The sequence below is a fragment of the Lutjanus erythropterus genome, chromosome 20 (assembly GCF_056507025.1).
Source record: "Lutjanus erythropterus isolate fLutEry1 chromosome 20, fLutEry1.hap2, whole genome shotgun sequence".
Classification (NCBI taxonomy): domain Eukaryota; kingdom Metazoa; phylum Chordata; class Actinopteri; order Lutjaniformes; family Lutjanidae; genus Lutjanus; species Lutjanus erythropterus.
In genome coordinates, this window is record NC_139336.1 from 21,282,665 (window position 1) to 21,303,123 (window position 20,459).

The 20,459-nt window shown below is 37.9% G+C and overlaps 2 protein-coding genes across 2 annotated transcripts in view; one reads left to right on the forward strand and one right to left on the reverse strand.

Annotated features, from left to right (window-relative positions):
* The window catches only part of ap3b1a (adaptor related protein complex 3 subunit beta 1a), a 76,130-nt gene extending 71,815 nt beyond the window's left edge, over positions 1–4,315 (reverse strand). The window contains exon 1 of the mRNA XM_084745429.1: positions 4,000–4,315. Coding sequence (XP_084601555.1) covers positions 4,000–4,130 — 131 coding nt within the window. The 5' untranslated portion in view covers positions 4,131–4,315. The remainder of the gene's footprint in view (positions 1–3,999) is intronic.
* A 1,326-nt stretch (positions 4,316–5,641) lies between these two features.
* LOC146308480 (secretory carrier-associated membrane protein 1-like) lies at positions 5,642–19,782 on the forward strand. Its single transcript, XM_084745875.1, has 9 exons — positions 5,642–5,889; positions 11,412–11,489; positions 12,662–12,769; positions 13,304–13,415; positions 14,368–14,496; positions 16,885–17,044; positions 17,139–17,240; positions 18,177–18,294; positions 18,399–19,782. Exons 1-9 carry the CDS (start codon positions 5,833–5,835, stop codon positions 18,546–18,548), a joined length of 1,014 nt encoding a protein of 337 aa, XP_084602001.1. The 5' UTR covers positions 5,642–5,832; the 3' UTR covers positions 18,549–19,782.
* Positions 19,783–20,459: the final 677 nt, after the last annotated feature.

The window sequence follows — 20,459 nt, forward strand, 5'->3', positions numbered from 1 at the left end:
ACAAGCTGGGGTTAACTTACATTAATAGATATACAGCACACACACACATGCTGGGGAGGATAAAGCTTGTCTGCTACACTAATAAGAGTTAGAGATACTGGTATGAGCACAGCTTAGGATGCACAGGCTTGAGCATTGTGAATTGTGTTGGGCAGACGTGCAAACAGAAGCATCATTCATGCCCTTGTGTTCTCTCTCTGCTCTTCCAGCTGGGCTTAGAGGTGGGCAAACATATGACCTAGCCTTGCCTAACAGGGTAGGTGGTCATGTGAGACAGCTTAGAGGTTCACTTTAACATACTAAACAACATTTAACACAGAAAGTCAATATGACATTCATGATAGGCAAAATTCTGCAGCAGTGAATACTCATTAACTGAATGAAAAGCTGCAGTGTAGCCTCAGACATATATTTCCCAGATTTTAGGAATTTTTGTAAAAGTATTTCTTGGAATGAACACATAAAATACATATGAAGAGCAACAAGCTGTCTGAGCAGCTCAAATCTACACCTCTTGAGCTTGTTTGGTGTATACTTAATGTGTAAACTGTCCACCCAGAGAGCATTAAACCAGAACTAAGCAGCATAAACACTGATTTTACAAGTAAACTACAAAATGCAAAGGATGGATGCCCTGATGATTGGCTGCCCTCTAGTGGCAGGTTTCCAAAATGAAACTCAAAATATGACTAACAACATGCTGACAATCCAGTTTCAGTTTTATACAAGTGAAATGTTGATTAAATGTGGTTTTGACAAGCTCACACAGTAGCTAATTGTGATGGCACATACAATGCAGACCACCTTGGAGATCCACATGGCTGCATCAGAAACTAAGTTACTGTGTTCATGTCTTAACAAATTCTAGTAGCTCAAACTCTGAATATGTTGATCTAAGTACAGATCATTCTTTTCCCCTCTATCCACATCTAGACAGGCACAAAAATAAAACACAGAATAGCTTGGCCATATAAAAGGTGGTTTGAAGATGAATTCCAACAGGCTACACATTTACAGCTCATGTAAATTCCAAGTCTTGTTGTTATGCTATATAAAAGCCTATGAGACAAACCTCTAGGTCCATACAAACACATTTCTGCTTTCAAAATTCAATAATCCTACCACATAACCATTAAATCAATCATATCATTCTTTTTAACAGTTTTGTGAAGGAATTGCTCTGCTATTTTAAAGCACTAACAAGTCAGATATAAACTTCAAAGTAAATTAATTAAGTACCAGCTGCTAATAAATTTCCCACATACAAAAACCCTGTGTCAAACATGTGATACTGAACATAAATAAACCACTGGTCACAAAAACAAACCTGGTTGTAGCTCCACAACAATTGTCTATGCCTGCTAAACAGGGTTATAGTGCTTCAGTATCATTTATAGCATTAATTTTGTGCCTTCATAAACTAATGTTAGTGCTTAAGAGAAAAAAAAAAGAACTTAAGCTCATCAGAAGTTTACTATTGATACATAAGCACAGACTGAAGGTGAGGTAAAAACATTTTGTGCCCAGGTCTTTGCTGCACTGAGAAATAATGTTTTGAAGTTCTCAGAGGAATTTGAGGCTGCAGGCTGAGATGTGTATTATCGTTTCCATATGGTATGTACATGTGTTCTCATTTTATGCAAGATTAATAAATACCATGATGTTAAATGAAATAAAGTGCAGTGGGGTTTAGGTAATCGTTTTTTTCAGATTTCTTGGTACAAATTCAATTACATTGTTAATATGTGGATTTAGAGAAAAAGTGTAGGTTATGCCTTATTCAAAAAAGTAATCAGCACCCTTTACTTGTTCATCTGCTCTGCACAACAACGTCATTCCCTGATATAGGCATGCTTTCTATATGCTAATTAACAGTGTACAGAAATGTGGAGGCCATTCAGTCTGAGGCCAAAGTGTCATTTATGCCAGCTCTGAAGGAAATCATTACTGTGCACATCTTATGAAGCACTCTGAGAAATGATTAGAGACTTACTGAACTGGTTACAGAGTTGTTTACTGAAGATGACTCATCGGTGGCTGTTATATTGAAGTTTGACTTTTCCCAGTGTTATTTGTTACTAAATATGTAAAGTTTACCCATCGCTTCACATTATATATAAGAAGGTGTGAATGCACAGAGTTTGAATTACTGTTGGTCATACAGCTATGGCCAGCCTGCGTGGGGTTACAAGCAGGGCACTAATTAGCATCAGCCGCACCGCCAGCCAAATGCCAGAAAAATATGAAAGTGGCTGGTGGATGTGGTTCACTCACCAGCCAAAAAAACACTGGCAAACCATTCAGTGGCTGGTAAAATTTGAATACTCACTAGTCATTTGGCAGGTGGACAAAAAAGTAAATTCTGTACCCCGCTTTCAACACACCATGAGCCAGATCCAAAGTAAAAATGTGCCTGTTTGTTTCTTTCTTATTTTTTGCACTTGAACTGAGCTACCATGCTGTACCAAAACAATTACCACCAACCCTGTTGCATGGCAATAACAAAGTAAGGTTCCCCCAGAAAAGTTGTTAAGCCCGGTGACAAGTATCTTTGACGGGGCCCTGTGCCTGTGTGGGCAAGTGACAGACTGATGGCAACAATAAGTTCAGGCCCAATAGATTCTGTGATAATATAAGCATAGCCAGAGTCACAGCATTGAGAATGTAAAAAGCCATAACAAAGATTTAATATGGCCCTACATGAAGTTGGTGCTAAAGGCTGACTGGAGATGTGGAAAATATTCAAAAGTACATCCCCTGAAAATAAAATTTCCACATGCTTAAGCCCAGTGGGAGATCAACTTAGGCACAGTGGGCCACCAGTAAATCTTCCAAACTTACCAGGCTGTTCTATTATTTGCCTTTATCTACTTAGTCATTCTATCACCATTTTAGATGATTACTTATTAAAAATCTCATGGTGATAATATTTTGTGAATGCATCAAATCATCCCTACAGCAGTTATCCCTGGCCTAAGAATGTCTTAATGTCCTCATTCAAGTACTTAAAGTAGTACTTACTTTAATAAAGTTGCATTTAACTTCACCCTTGCTTTTAAATGTGTTTTTAGGGAAAAATACAATCAAAATGTACTTTTTTGCCAGAAGGGATTTAAAGTAAGTCGTAAAATACATTCACAAAGGTTGTGAAACAGTCTTAAATTAAACTTGTTGAAACCTGCAGAATCCCCAAAATTGCTATATCAATATCGGGGTATTTGGTCAAAACTTTTATGGTAGACAATTCTGTCCATATTGCACAGACCTGATCTATATCAATGATTATATCCTGTGTTCTTCAGGTGATTATACACTAATGAAAACATTCTTATGAGTATTATGTTACATTTCTGCCACATTCTGCCACCAAATCGACATAAATCTTACACACGGGATCTAACCAGCTTTTGCTCATCTGGACACCAGAATATATCTAGCTTTTGATGAGCCAATTCCTGGCTGATTAACTCTCTTAAATCATAATGTTTATTTTCCACTTCGCCCAAATCAGACAGCTCATACATTCTGGTTTCCTCCTCAATATTTTTTTAACCTACCAGGTTCAGTAGAGGGAAAAAAACAGTTCTCAACTGTCTGCAACCGAAGATCTTTGGTTTCAACTTAACAAAATAAAACACGTCAATAATTTTATTCAGAAGCTGCAGTTGCATGAACTTGTTCAACCTTGTGTATAGCGGCTGTATCTCAGTGTACAAACACGGATACACAGAGGTTAAATAAAACAACACAACAGGTATCGAAAAGATCACCAAAACACAAGTAAAACGGACAATTTTGACAGTTAACGGTGCCATGTCAAACAGCTAACCGTCAGTCGCCATCACTGCCTGCCAGCTTGTTGATGATGCAGGGTCCTCCTGGCCTCTTTTCAAGTCAACTACGCTTGAATTTAACCACATTAAGTTCGCTATATCCGTCTAACTTGACCACAAATGAACAATGCTGACAGCAGACGGCACACATGCTAAGCCAACTTACTTTTTAAAGTCGGTGCTGAAAAGTCCAAAGGCAGCTCCGGCGGTGTTGGAGGAGGTCGGGGTGCTCTCCTGACCCGCTTCCACGGCAGTCTCCGCTCCTCCTTGGTCATTGTACAAGGCTCCCGTCGACATGCTCAGCGTTTAAACAAGTGCCCGATAAATAAACGTATATTCTGCACCACTTCCGACTTATAAACTGCTCATGAAGTTGATTATATGTTGATGTAACGTCGCGTTTAAAGTTGCAGCAAAGCAAACTTCTCCGAGATTTCACGTAACTTTTCACACGCAGTAGCGGAAGTGTGAGCTGGACAAGTTGGTGTCACATGACAGCTTCAGCTGCGGATGGCCATAGAACAGTTGTAACTAGAAAAACACCGTCTATCTGTCCTAACTGACGTCTCGTTTATAATTTCTAGATCTATGACCGACACGCCCCGAGCCGTTGTGTTGCCAAGGTGACAACGGCACCGTGGTTCTCATTAAATAGGAGGAAAGTGAGCAAAAAAAAATGCATACGCATCAACCGCTTTATATCCTAAATTAACCGAGAAGCTATCCTACCGGTAGTTAGTACTGCAACGCCTTATAGTGCCATTTTTCAATGATTTTAGGTTAAACTGATATTTACAGAAAGTCAAATATCGACGACAGACAGAGAATTCTGCACTTTTCATGTGGATGTCCAGTCAGTGTTGATGATAGATGTAGTCATACATTTTATAATTTTATATATCAAAATTTGTATCATCAAATATATTCATTACCTCCTCTGTGGCTCTCCCTGAGATTTCTTCAACTTTTTACTTGTTAAAGATGTTTTTTGGTGAAGTTTTTCCTTACTCCTTCGGTGGTCTACCTGCGCCATATAAATTATATTAATATAATAATAATAACATCAAAAGTACATGATAAATATTATATTTATGTAATAATATATAACTGAAAATATATACAGTACTGTGCAAAAGTTTTATGCAGGTGTGAAGAAATGCTGTAAAGTAAGAATGCTTTCAAAAATATAAAATTTAATTGTCTATAGAAATTACTTTTTTTTTTTAAGTGAGCGAACAGAAGAAAAATCTAAATGAAATCAATATTTGGTTTGTGGTCACACCAAGTTCTAACAACAACAACAAAATATCAAATGCATATTAAATAGGGGGTGGTAAGAATAAATCAATGTAATGAGAAACGAATAGACTTATTATTGTAAATAATATATATGTACAATAAATACATGAAAATTTAATAATAATAATGATATGAAACAAAATAGAAAACTTATAAATACATAAATAAAATTGTTTGTAAGAGATGATCAAGAAAGCATCGCATTAAAAGCAATCAAAAAAAGAGGGAAATATGGTTGTGAACCCACAAACTTCTGTTTCGGAATAAAGAACTTTCCTAAACAAATAAAAATAACAACATATTTTGGAGATTTGTTTATCATATTGTCATAATAATTTATACATTCAAGTGTTAAACAGTTATTATTTATTTTACACTGAAATAATAAATGAATAGATATTTCCAAGAACAAGAGTCATCGACATGTGCATATCTTCTTTAGGACGTGACGTTTTTTTACTTCCGCGTTGCGTCTCGTTGTACCTCAATTGCTCCGCTGTTGGTGACCAATCCTCCACGTCGATAGTATATCTGGATGTAGTCAACACTTGACTTCACCTCCGACCGAGTCTGTCATCTCCTGCTTCTACCTCAAAGCGAGTCGGCTGTATTTAAGTACCTGTCTCTAACTTTGGTCATAATTGTTAGTTTCGCGACACATTTAACGGGAAGAAACGACTCAAACCACCCTCTGAAGAGAATGTCGGATTTCGACAGCAACCCGTTCGTAGACCCGGAGTTCAGCAACCCGTTTCAGGTAAACGTTAAGCTAGCTGCGTTAGCCACATTAGCATTAGCCTCTGCATTATTTCTTATTAATAACAGGGTTGGCGTGACTCAAGCACTGGTTGTTCTGGGTTAAGCAGCTGTGATCAAAGTGATTTAGTCTAATAATTAGTATTGGCAGCTGGTAAAATACATTAATTCACTTGTCGCCAGGGTTTAGTTGGAGACTGTCACTTAATATTGGTACTTTGGCTGACTGGTGTGACATAACATGTTCAGGCACCAGGCAGTGTGTCTATGTTAACCGTTGGCTAGCTTGATTTCTTGTGCTAGCTTACAGTAGGTGTTATCTTTGACTCAGACTGCACCAGCTTGAGTGTATGATGTTTTTGTATAATCAATCAATCTATCTATCTATCTATTTGCTCCCTTCAATTTTAACTTTCCACCTGCCTGTCATCCTGCCCTTTACGCAACTATAAAGGGAACATGTACGTATTTGTTTTAAATTAAGATGAAGTAAAAAACTGTTGGTCAAATATTGTTCCTGTTTTCATGCATATTGACTTCTCTGATATTATAGACTGGACATTCAATGCATTTTTCAGTGTAAGTTTGAAACTAAATTAGGTCCCCATAATGGACTTTAGACACAAAACAACAGATGATGATATTAAGAACTCAAATTAGGTAGAGCTGCTTAATTGCTTAATTTATTATTGATTAACCATAAATCTTTCTATCTTTGGGTTGTGGGCAAAGCACACTGGTCAGCAGTTTTCACCATTTTCTGACATATGATAGACTAAACAACAAATTGATTAATCTACAAAATAATCAACAAATTAAATGATGATGAAAATAAAAGTTAGTTGCAACCCTAAAACTAGGATTGTTACAATATCAGAATTTTAAACTTTGGTGTAATCTTTTCTTTTCTTTTTTTTTTTTTTTGATTAATCTACTAGTTGTTTGGGCCAGAAAATGATGGAAAATGTTGATCAGTGTTTCCTAAACCCCACGGTGATGTCTTTCTATATCTTGCAACTCGAAGATATTCTGCTTACTGTCATAGAGGTGAAAACAAACCAGAAAATAGTCACGTTTAAGAAGCTGAAATCAGGGAACGTGCACACTCTTGACTGACTCAAAACCGTTAATCGATTATCAAAATAAAATGTCAGGCATGACAATGAAGACTGAACTGAACTGAATGAGCACTTAGGTCTTCTCTTTGTTATAGTTTCAGTACTTTCAAGACTATCAAATGTTGAAAAAACATCTAAGTATTGATACTTTTGACAACCTTAACTCAACCTGAGGTTCAGGGTATGAGGGGAGCATTAAAACAGTCATCTGAGTGACTCATTCTCCAAAACAGAGAAGGAAATTAGAAGAGAACGTACAGTATGATGACTGTGGTTTTCACTGTCATGCCTTCCTTCATTATGCTGTTGGCCTTGTGTTAACAGTGTCGTGTCATGGTGAAAGCATGCATCTGATCATGTGCACTTGAGCACTTCAGCCCTTCAGTGGCTGCCTCCCTGCCTCAACAAGTCTGCAGTGGTGTTTCTCTCTGTCTCATCATATCAGGTGTACTGAACATCGGCAACAGAGCAGAACAGAAATAGCATTTTCATTAGAGCTGAAAAGACAAGCCAATCTCCAACTATTGCTATAATTATTAATAGTTTAGGCAAAAATGCCTAAACGTCCTGCTTCCTGAAAATTTGTTGGTTTCTATTATATTTTAATGAGCATCTTTGTGTTTTGAACAGTTAATAGAACAAAATAAGCAATGTAAGTTATAGTTTTTTCATTACAGATTTCTCTGCTGGGCTGCAGTGTGACACAAAGAGGGAACTCCTATTGAAAAGTGAACCTGTCCTTTCAAATTCAATTAAGAAATAAGAGAACTGAATTTTTTTTTTATAAAGTTCCCAAATGTTAAAATGGGTATTGGCCTCACTGTTCTTATTTCTGTTCTGTCATGTAAATATTCCCAAGATACAGCCCTCATTTTTATTATTGATTTTCTTACTGGCTGTATTTTAGATAAATTACATGGTCTGTGACATGTCAAAAAATAGAAGTAGAGCTGCAACAATGAGTTAGTTAATCAGTTGATCAGTGGATCAAAAGAAAATTAATTATTTTGATAACTGACTAATCATTAAGTCATAAGTAAAAAATACCAAACAATTGATGGCTCTTAAATGTAGTTGTGTAATGAAGTTTAACAGCTGATTAATTGACCAAAATCATACATACACACAGTCGGAAATTAACAGTCTTAGCTTTATTAGCAACTGAATAGCTGTTGAACTGATGTCAGCAGAGCAGCAGTTATCTTCGGTGTAATGCATTAATAATGCATTAATCTCGATTGCTTGTGAATTGGTGCAGAAAAGTCAGTAATCGGAATTTTAAAAATCCAACTCTCAATGTTATAATTGCCTGTAACAATTTTGTGATGCAGCCTGTACCCTCCTTGCTGGCTGAATCAACTATTATGTGCGTCATGGTTATGATCTAAACCAGTCCTTCCCAAAGACTCGGTCGTTACCCACAGGAGAGTCACTGGAGATTTTATTTGGGTCACCAAATAAAGAATTAAAATATGGAAGAAATTCTGCAAATTTAAGATTCATATCTGCAGTACACCCTTTACAAAGAAATTAAAATGTGGATATTGTTTTACTGATGAGAAGAAGACAACAGAGCCTGTTAATTCTGCCCAAATGCACTTATTTTATCTCAGTTATGAAGTAGCCCAAAATGTCATGAGTGAACTGATTCCTTACATTTTTGAGGCTGTAACAGAAACTTAAAAAGTCCCTCCACCATCTTGCTCCCTCAGTGTGTGGCAGTGAAAGATGCTGATGGCACAGTTTGACCCCGCAGACACATGAATAAGTGAATTATTCACGGAGCCTCATTAACATACTGACATGACTAGAGAACCCCTGCTGTCCTGCCATTTTCTGTCACTTGTTGGCTCACACTTGTTGGCCTGAGGAGAAATGGAGCCTTGTTCCTCTCTCTGAGCTATCTTCAATACTTCATGAAATCATATGGTGCAGTCATGGTGACATGTGGCGCAAGGATCCCCTCTGGCGCCTCTCCCTGCTAAATTTCATCACTAGCAGTCATGCATCAGATTGTTCATTCTGGTTTGTCCTATTTCTCTGGATGTAGGCTAATTACAGAAATGAGTCTGCCGTGTTAGTTAGTAAAAAAGCACAGATGTCACTTTGTATTTTCTAAGTAGCTTAATCAAAAGTAAAAAGTTACATACAGAGAACGGACTCCACTGTGCACTGTGTTACATGCTGCAGCTTCACGCTCAAATACAGAGCTGGAGACAAAGTGTTGAAGTCTTGGATAAAATGTAATCTGCTAGTGGGGCTTGTGCACCTGCTCATGCAGCACATTGTCTGTTTTATTTTCAGCTACATCAAGTCCATGACAGGTACAAGTTCGCTAGTTTGTGCCTTGTTAGGCGACAAGAAATCCATGGCCATGAAATTAGTTTTCACACAGGCAGACATGCAGCAGGTGGCTCATTTGATTTTTACTTTTGTGCGTATGGATTTCAAGATGAAAACGTAACACTTTGGTTAATATGCATGTGTTTGTTTGGCTGTGCAATAGGGTGACATTAAATTTTAAACACAACATAGCTTGAAATATTAATGACCCTGGTCTGGTGACAAGTTGCAGCCTGTGTGTGCGGCAGCGGAAGAGATGCTCACAGAAATTTAAGAGTCCAAGGGACAGTGAGAGGACTGAGCTGAGACTGGATAAGGATAGGACTACAGGAATACACAGATTGGATGTTAATCTGGAGCATCAATTTGAATGAAAGTAGTGCGTGACTGACGGCAGCTGATGGTAAGCTTATTATATAAAGAAAAGGTGATAATGTTATTTAATGATGCCTGCAGGAACAGGAATTTTGCATGCAAAGAGGTTATCAAACTACGTACATTTAAAGTGTGATAGTTGAATACACACCTTAAGTAAACATACAGTGTAAGTACATACAGAGACTCACAGGGATAGTTTTGTCTGTTTTAAATTGGATTGTATGAGGTATTTACCCATTATCAGTGTGTGGGGCAGGAAGGGTCAGCACCAAAATGTTTTTTAGCACCTAAAAAAGTCAATATCAGGTGAAAATATTCTAAATATAGTGTACTCTTGAACTCTTTACCTTATTGTCAGCCTTTTCCAACAGAAAATTGCTCTTTCCACTCCCTGGATGAAATCTTTAATTTTACATTAAGGACATAGGACTTGCTGGTCGAAGTCACAAAATAGGTCAAACAAACTAACAGATCAAGGAGCCAGCAATTCCCATGTTCTGAGAGGTAAAATAGAACTATTTTTTGTCAAAGGAGTCTGGTTGCTTTGGAGAGAGCAAGAGAAGAGAAGATAGATAGCAAGATAACTTTGTATATCATGAAGGAAATTCTTGCATCAGAGAAATTGCTCAAAAATGACAATAACAGAAGAATAAAATCAGTAACCTAATAAATAAAAGTGTATAAGAAATAAATGTCAAACCAGGGCCTAATAGAATAACAATAAAAGTAAGATAGGTAAAGTAACAACAGCTAACTCAAATAAACTAAAATAGAAAAGAAGTAAAGATGATGATGTTGAACATTGGTTCAGTGGTTGGAAGTGGTTTTGAGAAACAATAAAAGTAAAAAACTATTCCACATGATATTTAATGTATTAATAAAGTTAAATACTAACAAGCTATATAACTTCAGTTTCCCATGAGGCTGTGTGATATGCCTTATAAATGATATCTAGCTACTCTGTAATATATAATGTATATCTCAATATATACAGTTCCTCTAAAATACCATAATTCTCAAAAGGTGCAAACATGATGATCTTTTTAGAAAATGATGTATTGGTGTAGACCCATGAATTTTGTTGTAATATTTACATACTGGTAAATTTAATAACACTGGGCAATATGGACAAACCGTTTATATATCAGTATTTTTGACCTAAACCCTTGCTGTAGATATTTGTTATTTTGATATTTGTATTTGTTTGTTTAAATCTGCTCATCTTGCAATTCAAGAATGTGCCCAAAAGGATTAGAGAGAGCTTTAGCAGTTTTTGTGCCTAGCGCAGCATGTTAAAAAAAACACACTAAGTCTCCCTTTTTATTTCTGTCTGTAGCAGCCAGAAGCATTTGCTCCCCCTTTGAAACTTGGTTATTTATAGACATCCTCCCGTGAAAATTATTGGAATCAGCCCGTCTTTGCCAGTATTGAATTATAGGCCTGTTGCATTTTGAATAAAGAGGGCTGTTTGGCCTTGATCTGGCAGAATAATGGAGGGTTTTTACACTCACATGAGCTCTTACTCTAGAGATTTCTACTGCTGTCCTTGGAAAGACATAAGGATAGACATATCAGCACTACGGTACTCTCATACCAAAACTATTCCTGACATTTAATGAAGCTTTTCTTCTCCAGTTCATGTTGAATGTGTTCTCATGTGATTTTTTTCATTGGGTTTTCTCAGGATCCATCAGTAACACAAGTAAGACAGGCTGTTCCTCCAGGGTTAGAGGAGTACAATCCCTTCACAGATGCCAAACCAGTGAGTATGCAAGTCCAGTGGCAGCGAGTTCATACATGAAATAATTTTGAACAACAGGATTCAGATCATCTGTTTATCTGATTATCTGTTAATCAATAAAATGCTGTTTCCAGCCTATGAGATTTCCTGCATTTCTCTGTTTATTATAATATTAAATTGAATAGCTTTGTTTTTTGGACTGACTTTTTTTTTTACATTTTTGTAGACCGAATGATAGACTGATCAATTAATCATAAAAATAATGGGCATATCAATCGATATTGAAAATAACCACTAGTTGCTGCACTAGGTGACATGACAATTTACTTTAGTCTTTCTTACTTTGGGAAAGTAGGTTTCTGAGACACTTGCACAACATTCACAAGGGAAAAAATGACATTAACCCTGATATCATCATAGGTGTCACACAAAAGTCTAACAAGTTTACTTTTTAGGGTGACCAGATGAGAACGGGTGAATTTTGGGACAGGGGAATTGTTGCTCAGAGTAACTTTGGAGTAATATCATACTCTAACACTGATATGTTGTTATTTATCAGGTCAGTTATGAATCTGAGGATAATATGAAGTCAGTTGTGTGTGTCATATTTTTAAGTACATAAGACTGCCTGTAGAATCTGACACATACATTTTTTAGCTATTTTTATCACAAATTCCTTCTGCAGTGGCGGCTGCACTCTCCGTCATCTGGTTTAAAACAGATCAAATGACATCAACAATCTGTTATTTATGACAAACTGATCAGTGCAATAGACAAGTGAAAGCATACCAGTAATACTCTCAAATATTAAAGGAAAACGGGACATTTTTAATAACAAAAAGCAGGAATGATAACATCAGATCATCACTGATCAGAGTATTTTCACAGGTTCATGTGTTGTTCGGATCATTGGTTACTGTAATAGTTTATTTTCAGGAGAAACAGGACAGGATTCAGGATTTGGGACAGCTGCTTGGGCTGTCCTGAATTATTCACAACGTCTGGTCACCCTAGTGCTTATTCTGTTGTCAGTTACATCTGTTCTTCTGTATTTTCATTGGTACTCTTTAAGAGGCCTGTATTATAAGAGGCACATGCCACTTTCTCAATTTGAAGCATTTCTGACTTTATATCAGACTGTTTGTTAGCTGTTATGGTAACTGTCTATAAATGCATGTGTGTTTCCTCCATAGACACCTGCGGGTATGGCGCCTAAGTCTGCAGCACCCACCATCAACACACAACCCGCCATCATGAAGCCCACAGAGGAGCCTCCGGCCTACTCACAGACTCAGGCACAGGTATTACTGACCACAACTGGACCTCAGAACAACCAAAAATACTTACTTACATCAGCCTTATGCTCTTTGGTCCATTGTGTGTAGGTGTGTCTGTCTGTATAAGCAAGCAGACGTTTTAGTCCAACATCGACAGCAGAGATTCTGAGCATGTACTGAAGGCAGAAAATACATTAACATGACAGCTGGTTTCATGCTGAGTTTGTGCACAGAAAAGTCGCTCAGCAGGAGGTTGTTTCTATCTCTGACTGGGCTTTCTATCTGAGGGAGACAGAGAGAGAGATTCAGGCAGCCAGAGAGGAGATAACTTGTGATGGCGCCTCTCATTTGTAGGCAGACTCCTGGGAACATTTGTTGTGATGTCTCTTCTCCTCCTGCCGGCGCTGCCCCTGTAGAGAACTGGATTTATTCCAAAAGTAGAAGCAGCGAATTTGTTTGTTGAGCTGAAAAAAACAGTCTGACACACATTCCTGTACTTTCACCAGTGTGTTGACATCTGTTTTATATGTATGTGTGTGTGTGTGTGTGTGTGTGTAGGAGCAGACACGAGGAGCTGCTGAGCTGTTGAGGAGACAGGAGGAGCTGGAGAGGAAGGCTGCAGAGCTGGACCGTCGGGAGAGAGAGATGCAGTCACTCAGTGCTTCAGGAGGTCAGAATCAGGCACCAGCATACAGCAGCAGATCACAACTGTCACATCTGAACAAATGACGCTGTTTCTGAATCCTGACAGGCTCAAAACAACCTTTTCCAACAGTGCAGTGCCCAGTGCAGATATTTCTGCTGTTGAGACCAGAGCACCATATGTTTTTTTCTGCCAAGCATTTAATGACTACACTTGAAGCACATGACATATCAATTTAATTTAAATGAATAGTTCAGCACTTGCCAAGAGTTAAATGAGAAAATGAATACCACCCTCATGTCTGTAAGCTAAATATGAATCTAGAAGCGAGGAGCAATTGGCTTAGCTTAGCATTAAGACTGGAAGACCAGTGTGTTTAATCTGTACACAAGCAGAAATGTAAAAATAACAAGTTAGATTTAGATTTTTTGTCACAGGGAGAGGTTTGTTTTTACAGCCAGTACAACAAAACAGCTTACAGAAATGGATAATACATAAAATCTAAACCCTAAAGGCTTTGCTAAACATGTAAATGGCATGTCTAGGGTTGGGTATCAATTCAGATTTCCAAAATTGATTTGATTTGATTTGATTTGATTCGATTCATGATTCAATTCAGTTAGATATCAATTGGCAATTTTGGTGACATCAGAGAAACATAGAAAACCTCTGGATCTGTGTATGACAGTTAGTCATAAGGTTTGAGAATATATTTGATGTTTTAGCTCATCAACTTCACCACTTTCTACTGTAGGTAAGACACTAACTGTGGAGCTCATACAACCCCACTTCAGAAAATCTGAACCATCCCTTTAACATGGACACAAGAATCCAGGCAGGAAATCGGAGGATGCATTTACTGTGTATGAACTGCATTCTCGCTCAGTGATAAGTTTGGACTAGTACAATATAAAAAATGAACTTGTATTTCTTTTAAAAACTTTACAATAGCTCACACGCTGGTCTTGTCCTGTTTTAGGCAGGAAAAACAACTGGCCTCCACTCCCAGAGAACCTCCCTGTGGGTCCTTGTTTCTATCACGACATCACAGTGGACATCCCTGTAGAGTTTCAGAAGACAGTCAAGATCATGTATTACCTCTGGATGTGTGAGTACCTTTTTTGTATATAAGTAAATAAGTAAGTAATTTTGATCAAAAGTTTTGATATTTCCCCAGTTCAGCCTACTCAGTTTTGAAGATTTGCTGCTTTCTTTCTATGTGATAGTTAACTGTATATCTTTTGGTTTTGGTCTGCTGGTTGGACACAACAAACAATTTGAGGATGTCACCTCTGACTAAAGGAAATCAAGATTGATATTTTCACAATTTTCATATATTTTAGAGACAAATAAGTTAATTTCTTTGGTATATAAAACCAGTTAACTGTTACTTGCAGCCCTACAATTACTATTTAGCCTTTAGGCTTGTTTTGACATCCAGATTTGATTTCTGGAATTACTACAAGAGGGACTATAAAGTCAAATCGTGCATGTTAGTAAAATGCACTACATGATTTCTGAAATGTTGAGCATGTAGAGCAGTTTATGCAATTAAACAAATATTTTACAAACGTACCCATACCCATGAATTTGGACTAAAATTTTTGACAGTGTAATCCAACCTATTGTCTTTTATGGCACTAAAGTTTGGGGTCCACTCAGCCATGAGGACCACACTTGATGGGACAAACATCCCATGGAGGCCCTGCATGCAGAATTATCATCCAAAGTAAAACACCAACCGATACACGCAGGGAAGAATTAGACCATTACCCATTCATTATAAACATTAAAAAAATATGACTGAAATTTTGGTTACATCTTAAATTGAGCCCTCAAGACAAGCTGAGATTTCAGACACAACAAACCCCAGAGAGGCCCCTCCTATCAGCTCGTCCTCAGACTTATTGATCAAACCACAACTGGTACAGTTCTCTTTCACACCAGCACTGCTTTCCAGACACCAATCAGACTAAATCAGATTATTAAATTAACAAATGAAGACTATCTGGAACATTGGATGAATCAAGTCAAAACTCTTAACAAGCTTGTTTGCTATCTGGCCCTAAACCATGAATATAAATTGTCAGATTATCTTTTTATCTGTCAGAGACAGATCCTGACCAAATACAGACTTTGAGACCACAGTCGAGCCGCAGAGAGACAGACTTGCTGTATCTCTGAAAATATGACAGATATAATAACAGCTGAGCAGAATACTCCAACAAATTTGATTTATTAATCCCTAATTTCTGAGAAGTAGGTAACACTGTAAAGCTAAAGGCTCTATTAGGAGAGGGACACGCAGTACAGTTATCTGCACAATATGTGACTGCATGTAACAAAAAAGGGAGGAACACATGAATAATAACAGCACTGAATGTGACAAATACATCTTATAATACCAGTCAAGAGTTTGGACACACTGTTTATCTCTTTTACACTCTTGTTATATTGTTTTTTCTTTTTGATTTTTTCTGATTACACCAACAGTGTGCAAAGGTGGCTACTGTGAGGAGTCAAAAATTTCAAATGCGAAAAACTTTGTACTTTAAATATAACACACACACACACAAACTTTTTATTTATATATTTATCTTTACTTAATTATTCATTTTTCCTTTTTCTCTAATATCATTATTGAATTGAATTAATTTATACTACCCTGTTTTTATTGTATCATTAACAGTTTGACAATATTGTTTAGAAAACATTCGTGCCAAAGCATATCGAGTTGAATTGATACTGAGTTTGTTTTACCAGTGAATCCCCACTCGACCCCCTGAATAAGATCAACTGCTCCTCCTCCCCCTACAACCTTCACATCTTAGTCGTTCTGGCAGCGAAACAATTATAATTTTCTTCTGTGATTCAGGGAATGAATGGCTTCAAGTGGCCTTCAGTAGCCACATGACGAGGGCACGTGCTGCAGTCATGTGGCCTGATGAAGTGACTTGGTCAGATGATCGCTTGAAGGTCTGTTTCGATACAGATTTGTCCCACCCTCCTTTTTTCACAGATTAGTGTCTGATAAAAGTAAAGAATTTCAGACTATCCGTTGAAAGAAAGTTCAACAATCTTGTTTTTTTCTTCTTTTTTTTTTTTATGCTCAAGTAGAAATGATCTCAGAGCAAAGCTCAGCACCACCCCGCTCAGGTCTGGTATGTCCACAGGCTGATGTCATATTTCACAGTGGAATGTAAAATCCCCTCAGTTTTACAGACTCTTGTTACTCTGCAATGTCTTTAGCCATGCAGTCACTGTTAGGACCCCGAGACCAAATGGTAATAATGAATTATTAAATGTGTGCGTGGTCTGTTCTCAGTCCTGCACACTGGTACATGTTGAAATATTAAGCGTCAGTCTGCAGCAGTGTTCAGACACTGAACGCTAGCCAGAAAAACATCCGTCTTCCAGTCTGTTTTCAAAGGCACGCTGTCCCACTTTCATTAAAAGCTCCGTCCAGACACTTACTGTACATGTTTCTTCCCTCCAGTCCATACAGGGACGCTGCTTGCTAACATGGTGGGCTGCTTGGCCTGGTTCTGTGTGGACACGTTTCGTGGGGTGGACTTTGGCTTGTCCATCCTCTGGTTCATGCTCTTCACGCCGTGCTCGTTCGTCTGCTGGTACAGACCTCTTTATGGAGCATTTAGGTAAAAGACACAGACTTAACCTGAAAATAAAACACTCCACTCTTGTGTTGCTAAGATTTGTGTTATTACATCCTGCTTTTCTCTGTCTCTGCAGGAGTGACAGTTCATTTAGGTTCTTTGTTTTCTTCTTCGTGTACATCTGTCAGTTTGGCGTCTACGTTCTCCAGTGTATCGGCATCACTGGTTGGGGCGCCAGGTGAGAAGACAAGACAGAGCAACATGTATTTTAATTTGTCAGTAATTCTTGGACAAATCTGTGAATGTTGTGGAGACAAAATGTGTTTTATAATGTGACACTGTGGTTAAGATTGGCTCGGGTTGAGGGACAAAAACCACTTGATTAGGGTTTAAGAAAACATTGTGGTTTGGGTTAAAATGATGAGTCGCACAAGATCTTGTGCAGTTTTGGGATTCCCACATAGACAAACACGAATTTTTAGTGCTACTTGCTTTTTTGCAGGTCCTTGAAAAATCTAAAATCATCTAAATTTTATTTATTATTTCGACCGGTCTTAAAAATTGATTACAATAGATTTTTAAGTTAATGTTACTTAAAGTTGCATTAACTTGATTTTAAATGTGTTGGAAATGGTTGAAAAGATTGAAACTGTTTCCCAAAGCCCAAGAAAGATTGTGCTCTGTCCACAACCTAAAAATATTCAGTTTACTGTCATAGAGGAGTAAAGAAACCAGAAAATATTCACTTTTGCAAAACTGAAATTTAAAAATTTACACTTTTTTTCATTAAAAAAAAAAGACTCAAAATAAAATAAGTCAGTAAGTTCAGACAAAATGAAAACTTGAACTTTAATTTGTCTTCCTTCTGTAGAATTCTGTCATGAAACATTATAGTGTTTGTTCATAAAATAACATCTGATTTAATGCAATGAAGAAATGAAATAGGACGTGATCATTTTGAGAATATAAAGCATATATAAATGTTATTTACCACAGCTGTAAGGAAAATCTTGAAAATGCTTGAAAAGTGCTTAAACTTGACTTTGGAGAAGATGTAGGATTCCTGTATGTGGGATCGGGCCAAATTAACTGCAGTGCCTGTGTTCATTCTTAACAAAGAGAAGAAATCTAGAATGTCACCATCTTTATCCTTAAATGTCTTTCTCGTCCTCAGCGGATGGATCTCAGCTTTGACCGGCCTGAATACGAGCATCCCAGTGGGCATTATAATGATCCTCATCGCTGCTCTCTTTACCTCACTGGCTGTCATGTCCCTCATCATGTTCAAAAAGGTAGACACAACAGAGCTAGAAGAAGTCAAAGTAGCCTCTATCAAAGTCCGCTCAGCTGTAATTCATTTTTTTTTGTGTGTTATTTCCCTCCTCGTCCTCATTAGGTCCACGCGATGTACCGTACCACCGGTGCCAGCTTTGAGCGCGCCCAGCAGGAGTTTGCCACGGGCGTCATGTCCAACAAAACGGTCCAGACGGCCGCTGCTAACGCCGTGTCCAGGGCCGCACAGGGAAATTTCAAGGAGCAGATCTGATTGGTTTAGAGAGCCCGCTTATCTCTCCGTCCAGCCCTGACTCACCCTCGTTTCCCCCTCCGTCTCTGCTCATCCAACCTCCATTTGAGCTAACTGCCCTGTTTGAACACATCAAGCGTCTCCTCCCCCCTGCCTTCAGTGAGAACACTACGGTTGTCCCGTCCAGTCGCCCCTGATCTGGGATTCGAGCAGGGCCGTGGCGCGCTCCTGTCCTCCTCTACCTGCCCTGACATTGTGCACTCTCATCACAGACTCTGAGACCCCTGCACTCCTACTACCACTCAACCAGCGTGCTCGACTTTTTCTCTGTGTGAGTTTGTGCGTGTGTGTGGACAACTAAATGAATGTTTGTGTGTCTCTTGTCTGTCTGCTGTAGACGGATTCTAATGTAGCTGAACCAAGTCTGACTTTCTGAACTTTCCTGGGCATTTCCCTCCATCAGCCATCTTGTCTCTGAGCCTTTATCAACATAATCATTACGTCCTCCTTTTAAATTAATTTATTATAGCACAAATTTAAATCATCTAGTACTCACTACTTAATGCACATGCAGCAGAGTGATTTATTTTGCTGTTTTTCAACACTGCTGCCCCCCGGTGGAGTGACTGTGTATTGTTGAAGATGAATGCTGTGCATTCCAGTTCACTGCCTTGCCTTCTTCTTTCTGCTTTCCTCTGAATTTGGTTTTAGAAAGTGTCTATTCTCACCTACTTAAAGTGATGCGTCACCCACAATCTTATTTGTTCAGTATCAAACACGCACCCCTGTAGGTCGAGGAAATATATTCAGATTGGTGGAAGAAAAGGAGCATTCAATTAAACATATTCAATTTGTGCAAGACAAAGAAAATCCGTCAAATATTTCTCATTTTTAAACATACTAATGGCACAGATGGGAACGTCTAGATCAATCCACCACTTCTGTCCAGACTGAAATATCTCAACAACTATATGATGGATTGTCATGTAACTTACATACACACACATTGATGTTCCTGAGAGATTGAATATTGGTGCTCTGTGGAGTTTTCCTTGTTAAATTTTTCTTTTTTAAGTTTCTGTGAACTTTCAGGGTCATTCACCAAAACATATTTGTGTATCCTGTAGGCCATTGTTTTAAAGTTTTTAAACCTGCTCTGTTTATATCCATGTTTACCAGGTTGCTCTCCTTCTTCTGCCACCTGTAGATCAATGGATGAAATGGAGATCCACTCATAAAAATATTGCTTCATAGCACAAATGATCAATGTGATCCAAAAACACCAGGATATCTTTAAATTTTTGTTGATCACCATTATCAGGATTGAAATTCAATTTGTCCACTACCTTATTTTAAATACTTGCAAACCTGATTAATTACCATCAGCACCAGCTGCTCTCTGTGTTAAATGCTAATTAAAAATGTTAGCATGTTATTGTGAGTATGTTAGCATGTTTATATTAGCGTTTAGCTCAAAGCACCACTTTGCCCAAGTACAGCATCACAGAGCTGCTGCTATATTTCTTGGGCTCAAAACTCAAAAATCTATTGAAGTAAGTTGCCTTGAAATTTAAGTTTTCTCCGCTTTTTCAGTTTTACAGTGAATACAGATGAGGACAAGAAGATGATGCTCCAAAAAAAGAGAGCTTTCTTCTACTTTTTTCCTTCTCTGAAAACATATCACTGTTTAAATCGTTTTTAATCATCTAAATTCAAGCTGACCAGAACCACTTCTCCCTGTGAGCAACATCTCTCCTCCCTACATGCAATGTTTGATACTCCAAAGGCTTTATGTTTTGATTTTGGGTGATCTGTCACTTTTAAGTATTTATTTGCTTGAAATCTTTTGCCTGTAACAGACTCTACATATCCATATCATCGTGAAATTATGCCAAGTTGCACTTTATCTTAATCTGATCATTAGATTCTTTG